The sequence below is a fragment of the Watersipora subatra genome, chromosome 8 (assembly GCF_963576615.1).
Source record: "Watersipora subatra chromosome 8, tzWatSuba1.1, whole genome shotgun sequence".
Classification (NCBI taxonomy): Eukaryota; Metazoa; Bryozoa; class Gymnolaemata; order Cheilostomatida; family Watersiporidae; genus Watersipora; species Watersipora subatra.
The window spans coordinates 42,552,773-42,567,713 of NC_088715.1; the positions used below are offsets into that span (position 1 = coordinate 42,552,773).

A 14,941-nucleotide genomic window follows, 5' to 3' on the forward strand; every position below is an offset into this window, starting at 1 on the left:
CGTACCAGGTGGCGACGGTTACGTCTGTATGTTTTGCCATTCTGCTGCACAACATACGATTGGGGGTTGGCTGTTCCGACAATAGTGGCGGTGGTGTCACAGAAGCCGTTGTCGGTCTCCTTACTCACAGTATTATCTGGTGTGAGTGTCGGAAGTGTAACAGCAGAGTGATCAGCGTATGATTTCTGATGAGCGCGCTCTTGTAACAGATTATGTTGCACTGCCTCAGAGTCCATGATTGTTGGTCGTAGGAGCATCTCGGCAGTCGGTATCGGTGTGCGAGTTTGGCGGGATATTTTTCTCTGAGCTGGCGAGCCCATATCCTTTCTCGGCATGTTGCGTTGGTTAAGTAGAGCCGTGTAGATGTCTCCACCCTCCTTGAACGTCTTCTCATCAGGCGTTTGGCTGTCTGAACAGATTTCTCTGCAAGTCCATTGCTGCATGTGTGGTAGGGGCTAGATCTTACGTGTTCGATATTCCACGCTCGCATAAATTTTCTGAACTTCTCTGATCTGTACGGCTGACCACAATCTGATATTAGAGTCACTGGTCTACCAAATCTCGCAAAAGGGGCTTTCAGTTTCTTAATCACGGTCGCTGCAGAGGTGTCGCGAAGTGTGTCGATTTCATACCAGCCTGAGAATGAGTCTACAGTCACCAAATACGTAATCGATCTCCAGTAGAACATGTCAGTGGCTACGATGCTCCACGGCTGCGAAGGTACAGGATACGATAGTAACGGTTCTCTCGGCTGGTGATTTCTGGATGTCTGGCATATACTGCAGAGAGCTAGTGCTTTGTCGATGTCACTACTCATGCTTGGCCAAAATACTATGTCATTGGCACGTCGCTTGGTTGCTTTGATGCCAATATGTCCTTGATCGAGCTGCTGGATATAGTTGTCTTTAAGCGATTGAGGTACGATTACACGCTCACCTCTGTAGACTACACCATTCTCAACAGCTAGTTCATCACGAAATGCGAAATATGGCTTGATATCTTTGGCTACACTGGCCTCCTTTCTGGGCCATCCAGTCAGTATGAGTTCACTTATCTTATTGAGTATGGGATCACTAGTTGTGGCTTGCTGTAGCTCTAGATACCTCTGGTCGGTTATCGGTGTTACGGCGAGTACGTCAAAGTCTATGTGTTCGTTATTGTCATTGTCTGGTAGGTAGGCACGAGACATTGTATCAGCAAGATATAGTGTTTTTCCCTTCTTGTATATGATGTTTAGACGATATGGCTTCAGCTGTAGTAACATACTCTGAAGTCTCTTAGGCGCTGCAGATAACTTCTTATTCATAATCGATACGAGCGGCTGATGGTCAGTTTCTACGGTAAAGTCTCTGAACACATAGTCTCTGAATCGGTTGCAGGCAAATCTTACAGCCAGCAGTTCTTTTTTTATCTGAGAGTAGCGTTTCTCGGTATTCGTCATAGCTCGAGAGGCAAAACTGACAACTCTGTTGTCCTGAAGGCAGGCTGCCTCCAGCCCAGATTGCGAGGCATCGCAGGTAAGTGTTACTGGCTTATTGACATCGTAGTAGGTAAGAGTTGTTGCGTTAGCGATCTCGTCTTTTATGGCTTTCAGCGCTTGTGCCTGCTGTGACTCCCAGGTCCATGCTGTGTCTTTACGGAGTAGGTCATTTAGTACAGCGGTCTTTTCGCTCAGGTGCAGTATAAACTTGGCGAGATACTTGACCATGCCCATGAATCTCTGTAGTTCTTCTACATTAGTTGGGCTTGGCATGTCAGTGATTGCCTTGACCCTAGCAAGGTCAGGTTTCAGTCCCTGATCAGTTCGTACGTGCCCTACATATTGGACTTCTGTCGTCTTATACTCGCATTTACACGGCGACGGTTTGAGGTTTATCTCCTGCAGTTGTGTCATTACTCTCCTTACGTTGGAGTCGTGTTCATCCTCAGTCTTACCAGCTATAAGAATGTCATCGATTATTATTTGGCATGGATAGTCGGTCAGCAGCTGTTCTATAGTGCGCTGATATACGTCTGAGGACGAGCAGAGTTCCATCGGCATACACAGATATCGGTAGCTGCCAAACGGTGTACCAAACGTGGTAAGGTATGACGAGCTCTCTTCTAGTGGTATATGGTAGAAAGCTTCTTTCGTGTCGACTACAGTGAAGTGCTTAGCTCCAGGTATGTTTGCTGCTACCTGTTCGATTGTCTTAAGTGGTGATGAGGTCATTTGATAGTCTTGTTCAGGTCACCCGGGTCGATACAGATACGTACGTCGTTACTGTCTTTCTTGGCGATTGCTACGAGTGCGGATACCCAGTTGGTAGATTCGGTTACCTTGGTGATAATACCGCGATCCTCTAGTCGGTTTAGAGCTGCTTCTACTTTGTCATGTAGAGGCACTGGTACAGAGCAGACAGGTCAAATGACTGGTGCTACTTCTGGATCTATCGTTATCTTGTAGTTACATGGCAGTGTACCTAGTTTGCCATCAAACAACTCTGGATAGTCTTCTAGTAGCTTGGCTGGCGCCTGCAGTTTTTGCTCTACTTTGAATACTTCCTGACTAAGTATTCCAAGCCCTAATTGTATACTATCACTAAGTCCTAGTAGGCATCTGGCGTCACTATCGACTACTTCGAATCGCATATTCGACTGAGGGTGCGGTACAACTACGGATCCTACTGTCGGTGTCTGAGCACCTCCAAAGCCTAGTAGCGAGCTAGCACATGATCGGTCGATTTTACTGTGTTGTCCTATACGGCGTACTTGATCGAGCGAGATTACATTTACTTTTGCACCTGTGTCAATCTTAATCTCTAGCGTGGTGTCATTGACAGTAAGATGAGTTCGTATGTCTTCACGATTGTTACACGGCAGTGATACTGTTTCGATACGAAACTCTTTGTGATACAATTCTGTGAGTTCCTCTACAGTTCCTGGTTTTTTTGCACCTGACCTGCACAGTTTTGCATACTGATTGAGTTTACCACAACTGTTACATTTACGACCACGTGCTGGACACTGTTTTGGTAGGTGCCGTTTCCCACAGTTACAGCATGACGAAGTGCTATGACTACTTTCAGTTCTGGGTCGCGTTGACAACTTAGCGTGATTACTACTACAGTTAGTGTTACTGTTACGCGGCCGTTGCGTATACGATTTGCGTTTTACTACGCCTGCGATCGGTTTATTGAATCTGGCTGCATTCTGCTCTGAAGAATTGTATATCTGACAAGTTTGTATAGCTTTGCTTAGTTTTAGGTCACTGTTTCTGAGTAGTTGCTTACATACATTATCATTACGGATACCTGATACAATTCTGTCACGTAACAACTCATCTTGCAAGTTTCCAAAATCACATTGCGCAGCTTTAGTTCTAATGTCTGCTAAGAAAGTTTGGAACGGCTCACCTTCTTTTTGACTGCGTGCATTAAATCGATGGCATTCTAGAATGACATTGGTGATCGGCCTGCAGATTTCTCTGAACTTCCGCTTTAAATTTGCTACCTGCTCCCTGGTTTCTTGAGGTACAGCTCCAATGCCATGCTTCGCATCTTCTGCTATTGCTTCATTGCACGTGAACGACTGTTCCCTCTCTATCGCTTCTGGCCCTGCCAGGTTAAGCAGCATATACGCCCTGGCAGCCTCTGGTTTGTCACTATATATGGCATTGACATAAATGTCATATTCTTGCTCAAATATCCTCCAGTTTTCAGACTCATTTCCCTCGAACGATAGCGGCTGTGGCCTCCTCAGTCCACTGTCCATGACTGACTAGTAGGCAGACTCTTGACACTACGTAATATGTTGGTAATAAGTTGCTCAAGTAAGGAATATTGTTTGGAGAATTGAAACGCAGTTTATTGTTCGCAGGTCTAGACCAGAAAGAAAAGTGTTAGTACAAGACACGTAGTTTTGAACAAAGCTGACAAAGCTAACACATAATATTATACAAAGCTGATAAAGCTGACACATAATATTATTTAAAGCTGATAAAGCTGACACATAATATTATACAAAGCTGATAAAGCTGACACATAATATTATACAAAGCTGATAAAGCTGACACATAATATTATGATGAGAGCCACGTGATTAGTAGGGTTACAAGGTGCCGATGCGTAGAATATACATCGAATGTTACATGTAGTTGAATAAATTAATATAATTATTACACTGTGACTAACGCTTACTAATAAAATAAGACATGATAAAATATTTCAATAGTTATATATTTATCACTCACGTATTGTATGTAGTACGCAGTAGTATTGTTTATTGTACGATATAATATTTAAAATTAAAACAATGTAAAATTATGTGTAATTTAAAATTTGTAATAAATCAATTAATATATTCATATATCATTATATAATATATAAACATATATAAATAATATTTATATTTATTTTATAATATCATTATTTTTTTTTTATTAGCCAATGGTAATGACAACGCGCATTTGGATTTTCAATTAAGGCATTAAGCATAAGATTTACCTGCTATATTGACTATTGTGCTTTCAATAGACTCCACAGGTATTGAATTTTTGCTCAATATACCTCAAATTATGACTAGCTCGTGAGTAGCATAGTTTATTGGAAAAAAACAATTTCAGTGCTCATAGTGGAGCTCAATGCAAATAGCCTTGGACCGAGTTGCATTCACTCTCACTCTTCCACTCAGGGTAAGGCGTGCTGCTCTCTGTTTGGCATAGCTTGGTTACCGGATACAGCGAGCTTAAAAGGCTTAAATGCTGTACATGTCTTAGATGGCTGTTTCTATCTAACGTCTTCTTTGTGGCTGTCAGCATCAGGTGGAAAATTCAGTAAATTAGAGTGCTATGCAATATTCATTGAACTTAAAACCCTAGAATGGCATTTACGGGACTTTTACACTGATAGCAATACGTGATGCAAGCGCCATATTGGAGAGTTAACTGTGTATCAGTTCTGCATGTAAACAAACAGTGAAAAATGACAGAAAAATACATGTTGTATGGGTATTTTCCACATGGGTGTTAATGAAAACATTTCCTACACAACATTTAGAGTGCCCTGATAGAAGAAAACCTATTTATAACATATGGAGTAGGATATAATAAATGATAAGTGTTGTGTGTAATTGTGTTGTGATGTATTATGCAACCTAACGATGTCACGGCAATGGTGAGACGCTACTAGGAGTCAAGGTGAGTGATGCTAGCGCAAGGCGTTAAAGTTATCAGATTAACAGTATATGATTCACGGTTTTATTGGCTTCTCGGTGCTATTGGCATATGTATAAGCTATACGGCAACTCACAGACGGGCTCATTCTACACTGTTGTAACCAGGTATGTACCTGCATGTTATTTAACATAGCGTTGTAGGCAGGATATTGTGTTGTTACATTAATCAATTGAGGGATGTTGTTATACTGTGTTCTATTATATCATTGAGGGGTGGTGATATTAATTAATAACGCTATTGTGCTTCGTAGCGTTGTTCGGGTAGGTGATTGTTATTTGTAGGTTTGTGTTGCCACGTTTTATTGGTAGTAGAGTAGCATTTTTGTAGCAGTGCTATAGTGTTTCCTTGAGTTGTCAATTGTTAGGTGTGGTGAAAGGGGTTGTTGTTATAGTCGTTGAGTGCATCTGGTTACAACCATATTTAATCATACTCGCTAGTATATTACTCATATGCAATACTCACTAAATTATCTGGGTAACTGCTCTGCAATAATGTCACCCATAGTATTGTTTTCATCATTCACCTGTAAACTACTAATTACGAATTAAATCACGCACGCTGGAGTTTTTCTGGTAGTGTTAAGCTTGACGCTTCTACACATGGGCGTTTATTTCTATCTCTCAAAATAATCCCCACGCTTCTAGCACGAAACAATAGTTGTGTGTGAATATGGCTGCTAGAAAGCTTGTTGTCAGCGCTTTCCCTAGGTTGAGACTAGATAGTGGAAATGTTTCTAGTTCTTTTAAGTCTTGGCTTAGTGAGTTTGAAGTTGAGTGTGACCTTACTTCATTGCGTATGGGCAATAGTGCAAGTGGTGTCCCACTTGTTGTGGGAAGGACTAAGCTGTTAGCTTTATTAAGTGCTATTGGTAGTCAAGGAATGGAGTTACTGAGAAGCTTAGGGTTTGATGTTGCGAGCCAGACAGCTGATGCTTATTAGACTGCTTGAAATTTTTTGAGAGGTCATGAAGAGAGAGGAGAGTTTTTGTGAGAATGATGAAATTTGTTACGGTTTCACAGGCTTTAGGAGAAGAAGAGAGAGAGAGAGAGAGAGAGAGAGAGAGAGAGAGAGAGAGAGAGTACTTGGTGAGAGTGGAAACGTTGAATAGGAGATCTAGCAGTGGTAGTAGTAGTAGTAGCAGAAGTCCATTAGGTGATAGGTACAAGTCTACTAGACAAAGTAAGATCTTCTGAAGTGGACTTTTCCTAGGAGAGGGGGCATGGTGTGTAATCATGTTTTGAGGTCTTATGTGGCCTAACGATGTTACGGCAATGATGAAACACTGCTAGGAGTCAAGGTGAGTGATGCTAAAGCAATGGTGTTGAAGCTATCAGATTAACAGTATAGGATTCATGGCTTTATTGGCTTTTTGGCGCTGTTGGCATATAAGCTATACGGCAACTCACAAATGGGCTTATTCTACAGTGCTGTAACCAAGTATGTACCTACACGTTATTTAACAAATTGGATGTAAAATAGGTTTTTGTGGACCATATTATTTATACAACCGTTGTATTACAGATCCATAAACCCAGCAAATGATGTATTCAGGTAAAATAACAACTGTTCCATTATATTACAGATTATAATACAGATGCATAAACCATAATGGAGAAACTTAGCACATAAAATATTTCGATAAAAACAACACATATGCTGCCAAAACAGAAACCGCTTTCAAGATTTAAGTGATAATATCTCATGAATGTATGATATGTATAATACAGTATCCGTAAAAGATGGAATAAACTACTGCAACAACTAAACAGAATATAAAAACAGTTGTAATAGAAGATAATCAAAATAATGCAAACAAAGAAATGCAGGAATTAATGTAATCAGATGATTGAACCTATACATACACATTACAGAAACTTTGTAAAAGGATATTGGTATATCACTAGATATTGAGCCAAGGTGCATCAGAGTTTCTCAGAATTAAATCAGGTTAAAAATAGCAGTACAACAACAGAGCTGTTGTTGTACTGCTATTTTACTGTTGTTGTGTCACTATAATATTCATCTGTAGCTCTAAAAATAAATATTATAATTCTTACATTGTTACTGGCCTTTACAAAGTACTGCGTTAGTATTTCATGCTGCAGGTGCACCTTGCAGTTTGAATGTACGATTTTTAGCATAATGATGCTGTCAGAGATCATAAAATGACTGAATGAGGCTTTGCATCAAGGAAGCACAGTGGTTGGAGATATCATATGCTGTGTTCGTATGGTGTTGCCCAAGGCATAGCACATCCCTAGATCCTACACTACTGATAACATACATCACACAATTGAGTGGATCTGGCTTTGCATTACTACAAAAATTTCGATCCGCAGCTAGCAAGATCCTGATGACACCATCTGATGGGCGCACTAACCCTCCATTGTTTGGTAGCTCGAGTAGAGTATAGAGGTGTCGGTCCTGGATACTTGACTCAGTGGTAACCAGCGACCGACGGCCAATGTCACGTGACAGCACTTTAGTTAGCTTTCGCACAATGTAGCCAGCTATATAGACTATACTGTTACCTATAACAGAAGTTTGAATATCTGAAATCATTGTGGGCTCCACAAACTGATCAACATCTAGAGTAGCCTGTATGATGAGAATCTCGTCTTGAGCAGTAACATTACCTGTCTTACCAGCATCTGACTCTGCACCACATTTGCTGATAAGTTTGCAAAAGGTAGCCTTAAACTGAGTAACAGTAGGATGATTATTCCAAACACCTAAACAAAATCATCAATTATAACAGCTGTTGCTGTTTTGCATGCTGTTTGAGGTTTCTGAAAGAAATTTAGACATATCTACTCTAAGTTGAACAATCTAGCAACACTGTGCTTGACGATATTGTTTTGAATTCCATCATTGAAAAGCAACATTCAACATTGAAAAATAAACTTTTAAATGACTGTGCAGTGTCAACAGTGTGGGCACAGCATCTGGTTTCGGTCGAACATTTTGGCCTGTTCTGTTTGTTATAGGCTCCTGTGTATATTTGGGATTATACAATATGTCAATTAGACATGCGCATGAGCATGCGCTCTGTGTCATGGTTCTGGGCAGACATGATTTCACTTAGATTCTCTGAGTTGCTCTAAATAAACTTGAATCTTTCTATACATGCGATACTTTCAGTCATCACATAGTGATCATTACACTGTCAAAACATGGATCATTGAAATGTTTGTTGCTGACAAGTGCCCAAGGACCAGGCTTATTCACTTTTCTGCAGTGGCGATACCATTGTCAATAATGAGAGTTCTCAGTTAATTTGTTTGGAAATCTGAAAACTAAAATGAAACTGTAGTAGTTAGTCAGCAACAGTAGTAATAACAATAGTATTATCACTCTTATCTCCTTACTGCTTGCTATATCCAGGTACAGCAATAAATAATATTATAGGCACTACAAACATTTTTTTTCAAATATTTATTTAAAAATAACACGATGGTTTGTAGTTCCTAAATATTAATATAATAGAAATTTCAAATTTAAATAATAAAAAACCTTCGCTCTGAAGGAGTAAAACGTTCACTCACTAGCTTATAAATTTATCTAATCACCGACAACATACAGTCAAACTCGTACACTCAGTAGTGACACTGATCGACTCTCACTCACCAGTGACTAGTTTAGTAGAACTAACTAGTAGCAGTAATAACTAGTAGTAACACAACTAATAGTAGTAGTAGACTTAAGCAATAGTAATAGAACTAGTAGTAGAAGTGACTCACTTGTAAAATGTTATGCCTGTTCCTTTGAAAGTCCATTCCTGCAGTTTTTGCAGCTGATGGAATAGCACTGTACACCTACATCCTTCCGTCTCTTACATAAATTATTTGTAGAAATCTCAGTAGTCTGTCTCTTTGATTTAGCGATAGATTCGTGATTTTGCATAGCTGTTAAATCTGAAACTAGATTTCTTTCTCACATTGAACACGATAAAATATACTCCCACACGTAACTCAACATGGCGCGGGCGGATTTCCGTACTCGCGAAAGACTTTGGCCATTCTAGGGGTTTTGAGTTCAATGGTAATATTATTATCGTGCGGTGGCCAATCATGGCAGGTTATTCCATCGAAAGATTTCGTTGATGTTGCCATCTGGCGGGAAATTCAGTAACACGCCAGCATTGATAATAGGAACATTATAGCAACTACTTCAAATTGAGAGGAAGTTGAATTTCGCAACTTCTGAAGCTTATAAGGTTCTATTGCTAGATACACAAAAAAATTAAGTGCGTGCAACCTCTGTTGCACAATGCATATCTTTTTATGGAGTTGTTTCTCCTTCAGAAATATCAGTGTAGTAAACTTAAAAATCAAGCGAGATATTCTAAAGAACTAACTCTATGGAAAGAGTGGTGGCCCTGAAAAAGGCTGTGGGAGAAATAACTCCAAAGAATTGTCCTATTTGGATGCTATAGGTCCAAGGGCCTCAGGCTCATTGAGATGCTTCGGACACTCGACGCAGAAAAGCATAGTAGACTGATCAAAGGAAAAGGTGACTTAGGCCAGTGTCTTTCAACCTTTTTTGAGTCAAGGCACATTTTTACATTGGAAAAATTTTGCGGCACACCACTAACCAAATATGTTATAAAATGACACTCTGAACAGTATATTTAATCACAATATAATTCATCAATTTATTGATACGCAGTCAGTGTGAAACCTGGGCCTGTTTAGATAAACACAAAGCCGATATCCTGGCAGGAATAAAAGAATGACACACACGAAGCTCTTCTTCAACAGCTCTCAGTCTCTCTCTGTTTTTAGTTTTTATAGAAGTTAAGCTTGAAAAGCTCAGCTCACACAGATATGTGGTGAAAAATGGGAGCAATGTGAGAACAGCTATGTTGGCCAGAATGGAGAACTCCTTGGCAGCAGTCAACCAAAAACTGTCCAAAGGAAGATCAGCGAATCTTAGTTTTAAACCCCGATCCTGCTTCAGTTCAGTTAGTTCCTTTTGCTCTTGTAAAGTCATGTCCTTTCCAACAACTGATGTCGAGCTGTATGGGTCCCTAACCCAGTCAAAGCATTCAGTGGAAGCTGAAGAGAAATAAGAGGACAACTTCTGCTCGAGACTTTTCAAATGTTTACATATTACCTCACACAGGGCAGCAGTGGGACTATGACGTTTCTCTGTGAGTGGAAACATCGCCAGGTTGGCACGTACCACATGTTGTTACCAGAGGTGGACCTTTAAACGAAATCCATCTACTTTATCAGTGCTTGTAAGCAGGTTTTCATTTCGACCCTGCATCCATTTGTTCAGTTTGTTAAGATGATGAAATATAACAGCCAGGTATGCCAGCTTTGAACACCACTCATCACTTGAAAGCAAATTTGAGTAATCTAACCTTTCAGTTGTCAGAAACTTTTTCAGTTCTTGTCGCAGCTCATACATTCGGACCAGCACCTTACCGCGCGACAACCATTGGACCTCTGTATGGAGCAATAAGGCCTTATGCTCCGCTCCCATTTCCTCGCACAGAGATGCAAATATACGGCTTTTCAAAAGTCGTGTCTTTACAAAGTTCACTATGCGCACCACATCATCCAACATAGGAACCCGTCCAGCTGGTAAAGTCTTAGCAACGAGGGCCTCACGATGCAAAAAACAGTGCGTAACAATCAGGTCTGGGTTTTTCTCTTTTGCTCTGCTCACAAAGCCTTTGGTGCACCTGACCATGGCCGCAGCTCCATCTGTGAAAACGCTTGTGCAGTTTTCCCATGTAAGTCCTCCATGGTTCAGGTATTGCGATGTCACCCGAAAAATTTCTTCTCCAGTTTTTTTTTCTAGCAGTGTCTTTCAAAATAGGAAGTTTTCTCTAATGGCATCTTCATCCACAAAACGGACATTAGCCAAGAGCTAAGAATGTCCACTAATATCTGTAGACTCATCAACTTGCAACGCAAGTTTCCTACTGATCCGTATCTTTTCCAAAACATGGCTTTCGATGTCTGTAGACATGTCATCAATACGTCTGGCAATTGTGTTATCAGAGAGCGGTACTTTAGCTATGTCTTTAACTGCGTCTGGGCCGAGAATCTCGTTGACAATGGCTATACGGGCAGGTAGTATTAATGTCTCTGCCACAGTGTGTGCTTTTTTGATTTAGCTACGAGTTCAGCTACTAGGTAACTAGGTTTTAGTGCTTTCTCATTTACCTTTGTGGTTTTTCTCATAAAGGTTGCCTGTTTCTCTGCATTTACACGAAAGCAAACAAAATGGTCTGTAGGCTTGTTTTGAAGCGATGGGTGTTTTGTTTGGAGATGGCGTTTAAGCTTGCTCGGCACCATGGCACTGTTAGATAGCTTCTCGCCACACACCAGTCATAATGGAGTAGGTGTCGTCTCATCCCGGATGAAAGTAAATTCATACGTAAGATAGCTTTCACTATATTGCCTTGAACTAACCGTCTTTGCTTTCTTTTTCCCACCAGTCATACTAGGGCCTTCATCCGGGTCAGAATCTTGTACAGAGACCAATTCAGAGTTTGCAGTTGTCCTTTTCAAAAACTTCTCCATGACTGTCACCACAACCTCTTAGGTAAATCAGTCAGTCAGTTACGTGTGCCACACGAATGAATATTACCGTAAAACCTGTATTTGAAGGCCACTTTTATTTGAAGGCCATCTCTAATCGAACGCCACTATAGTAGAAGGGTTAAAAATGGAGCGGCATCCCTAATTTCAAGGCCACCTATATTTGAGCGACACTTTGACATTCATCACACTAGTTAGTAATCAAAGGTGCCTAATTAGGCATATTGTACTAAACGACCACTCACTTTGCTTTCGATGAACTTTGAGTTTTGTTGGCCAATATTTAATGCATTGACCATGCATCAAACACTAAAGTAGATGCACCTGGATCATGGTGCCTGGAGATTTAGCCTACTACATCGAGGCCTTGGCATTCAAATACAACACTCCTACCGCATAAGTTGCCTCAGAGCCTGAGAAACCTGTATTTAAAAAGGGACATTGGATGATTTCTCGCGGCTCACCTGAGGATCTCTCACGGCACACTGGTGTGCCGCTGTACAGTGGTTGAAAATCACTGACTTAGGCAATATATATAGAGAAAGGGCTTCTGGGACAGTGGTTGACATAGAAAAGATAACAGACGCAATGTATTAAGATTTTTCCGCAATGAACAATCTTTTATAATTTATTTCTTACTGTTACTCTTACTTTCTTACTGCTCATTTGAAGAATTTTCTTATGTTCATGATTACCTGTCAGAATAATTTAGTTTCTGTTCAGACCTGCCAACCCAAGAGTGGGGCAATGCGTGAGATTTGGTTTTGGGGCAATTGATGTATCAATGATAGTATATATAAAATAGTGGAAATTGGGGCAAAAATCTCACGCATTTCTCACGCATTTCCATTTTTTCTTTGGGGTGTTTGCGTGAGTCTCACGCCCAATGCGTGAGAGTTGGCAGGTATGTTTCTGTTCCAACTAAGAATTAGTTGTTTACGCTACTTAAATAATATTGTTTCCGTTTTTATTCATACGTTTTCTCGAGATAAAATTTGGTAATTAGCCCTTTTCATTGTCAAAATATGTCTTTCTGTTTTGTTACGATTGCTGTTCCCTATTCAGTATATGTAAAAAAATTTAGGCTTTATTTTAGTGTTTAGATTGTTACACTGCAATGGCTCATTGCCTAGCAATAACTTTTTATTGTTACGAATATTAAAATTTTTAAAAAGTTGGCAGTCAGCAAGACGATATGATTGGTCGGTTTGAACGATAACCGTCAATCTCTAGGCCAATCGTTTATGTAATATAAATACTGCCACAAATTTTTAGACAGTTCAGCTTGTGTTTTGCTCTTGAAATAGACACTTAATATTATTGTTATTATAAAACTGTTTTACTTCTCAGAAAAATATTAATTCTAGACGTTACTACAGACTAGCAGCAAGCTTGGAAAAATTATAACAAGTGGATAACTAAAGAGTTATTGTTCTTAAAAGAGTTGTGTTTTCTCCTGTTGGGTTCAGCAGGTTGTAGCGTTGTTTTTAGCCCACTCTGTTGATTTCAGCAGGTTGTTCTGTCAGCAGCGTTGGGTTCGGCGCTCTCTGTTAGATTCAGCAAAGCACAAGTGAGTTGGTTTCAGCTCCTTCCTGTTGGGTTCAGCAGGTTGTAGCGTTGGCAGTGTTGGTTACAGCGCAGTGACTAGAAATAAGGGTTGTCTCCACTCTTACGAGTTTTCTTCACCAGCTTTCAGTAAACTTTCTTTTTAAGGGGTTGTTTTTTTAAAAGAAAATACATCTTCTAGTAAAATCTGTTTTAGGTTTTTATTTAAAAACTTGTATTATTGTCAGATTCTAGCTCTGGAAGAAAACAAAAGTACCTATTTTGCCAAGGAAACCAGAAACCACTATGACCTATGATGACAACAATACACACAGAAAGGAAGTTTAATGTCCTATTCATCTTAGACACAACACACAAACTACCTCAAAGATGTCAGATGCTAACTGAACAGCAAAACCACAAATCACTGTATCTTACCATAATATATACATTTATTTATATACTTGTTCAGATTCAACACAACACATCAAAATATTGCATAAACATCGGAAGGAGAGAGGTGAAAAGGGAACAGTTATCCAATCCTATAAAGAGACTATACAGAGTAGAGGAGAACCTCCATGCGTACATTCCCGAGCTACCACAAAAATATTGAGTATGTCAAATAAACAATAATTGCATGGCTTGAGCTTACATTTTAATGTTAATATTTTATGCTTTTTACTCCATGTTAGTTTTAAATTTTATGTTTTATGCTAATTTTTATTTTATTGTATGCTAGCAATGTCAAAGCTGTCCTCAAAAACTATCAAACTCATGAAAAACAGTTCTTTCAACAATGTCGCCATGAGATTCCATTTAATCATGGAATTTTCCGAGGAGTAAGCAGAGCCTTTGAAAAATAAGCTTCATTAATTTTCACAGCTAGAATAATTTTTTTTAAATATGACATTTATAATTTTATAATAACAGGAAGAATGGAGCAAAATACATACTTCATAATTTTTCTAGAATTCTAAAGCTAAAAAAAGAGATAGAGACACTTTTATAAATTCCATGCTCAGAAAATTGGTTCAGTTGTTCAAACATCATAGGTGCCCAGAAAGATGAGCTCAGACGCCCCACCGCAGCTGATCGGTTGCGATATACCCAGTTAGCAATTGCTCAAAGTTTGCAACATACTGACAAGAAGCCAATTAAAAGTTTTTATTTTCAAATAGCTTGTATATATGGAGCCTCTGAAAGTGATTAAATAAGACAGGTGGAAAGAGCGAGTCAGGGAGGCCATGGATGAAATTGTATAACCCTTTTACTACTATTTTTATCACGAGGAGATAATTCCATTTGGCTGAGTGCTACGATTATACTGATCCATTTCTGAGGACAGCTTTTTATCGCTCATTTTGACGAGATATAGATATATATTATACTGCGAACTATTTAAACAATTTTTCCTCATTCGTTTTGTGCCCAAGTGAGGCTTGTTATTGATAAATATACTTTATGTCGAAGCCTGAGATAGGCCAATCTATTATTGATACGATGACGATACTCGAGTTTGCATGCAGAATTTTAAATTGACGCCCGAGAGAGGCTATGTATTGGTAATAGAACAGTGGCTAACACTCATACTACAGAGGAACAGACATTGGTGCCCAAGCGA

At 39.5% G+C, this 14,941-nt stretch overlaps 2 protein-coding genes across 2 annotated transcripts; both read right to left on the reverse strand.

The window, feature by feature from the left end:
• Positions 1 to 9,883: 9,883 nt before the first annotated feature.
• Positions 9,884 to 10,381, reverse strand: LOC137402592 (protein FAM200A-like). Its single transcript, XM_068089096.1, has one exon. The coding sequence runs from the start codon at positions 10,379 to 10,381 to the stop codon at positions 9,884 to 9,886; it is 498 nt and encodes a 165-aa protein (XP_067945197.1).
• Positions 10,382 to 10,408: 27 nt separating this feature from the next.
• LOC137402593 (zinc finger BED domain-containing protein 5-like) lies at positions 10,409 to 10,915 on the reverse strand. Its single transcript, XM_068089097.1, has one exon. It carries the CDS (start codon positions 10,913 to 10,915, stop codon positions 10,409 to 10,411), a length of 507 nt encoding a protein of 168 aa, XP_067945198.1.
• Between the last annotated feature and the right edge of the window lie 4,026 nt (positions 10,916 to 14,941).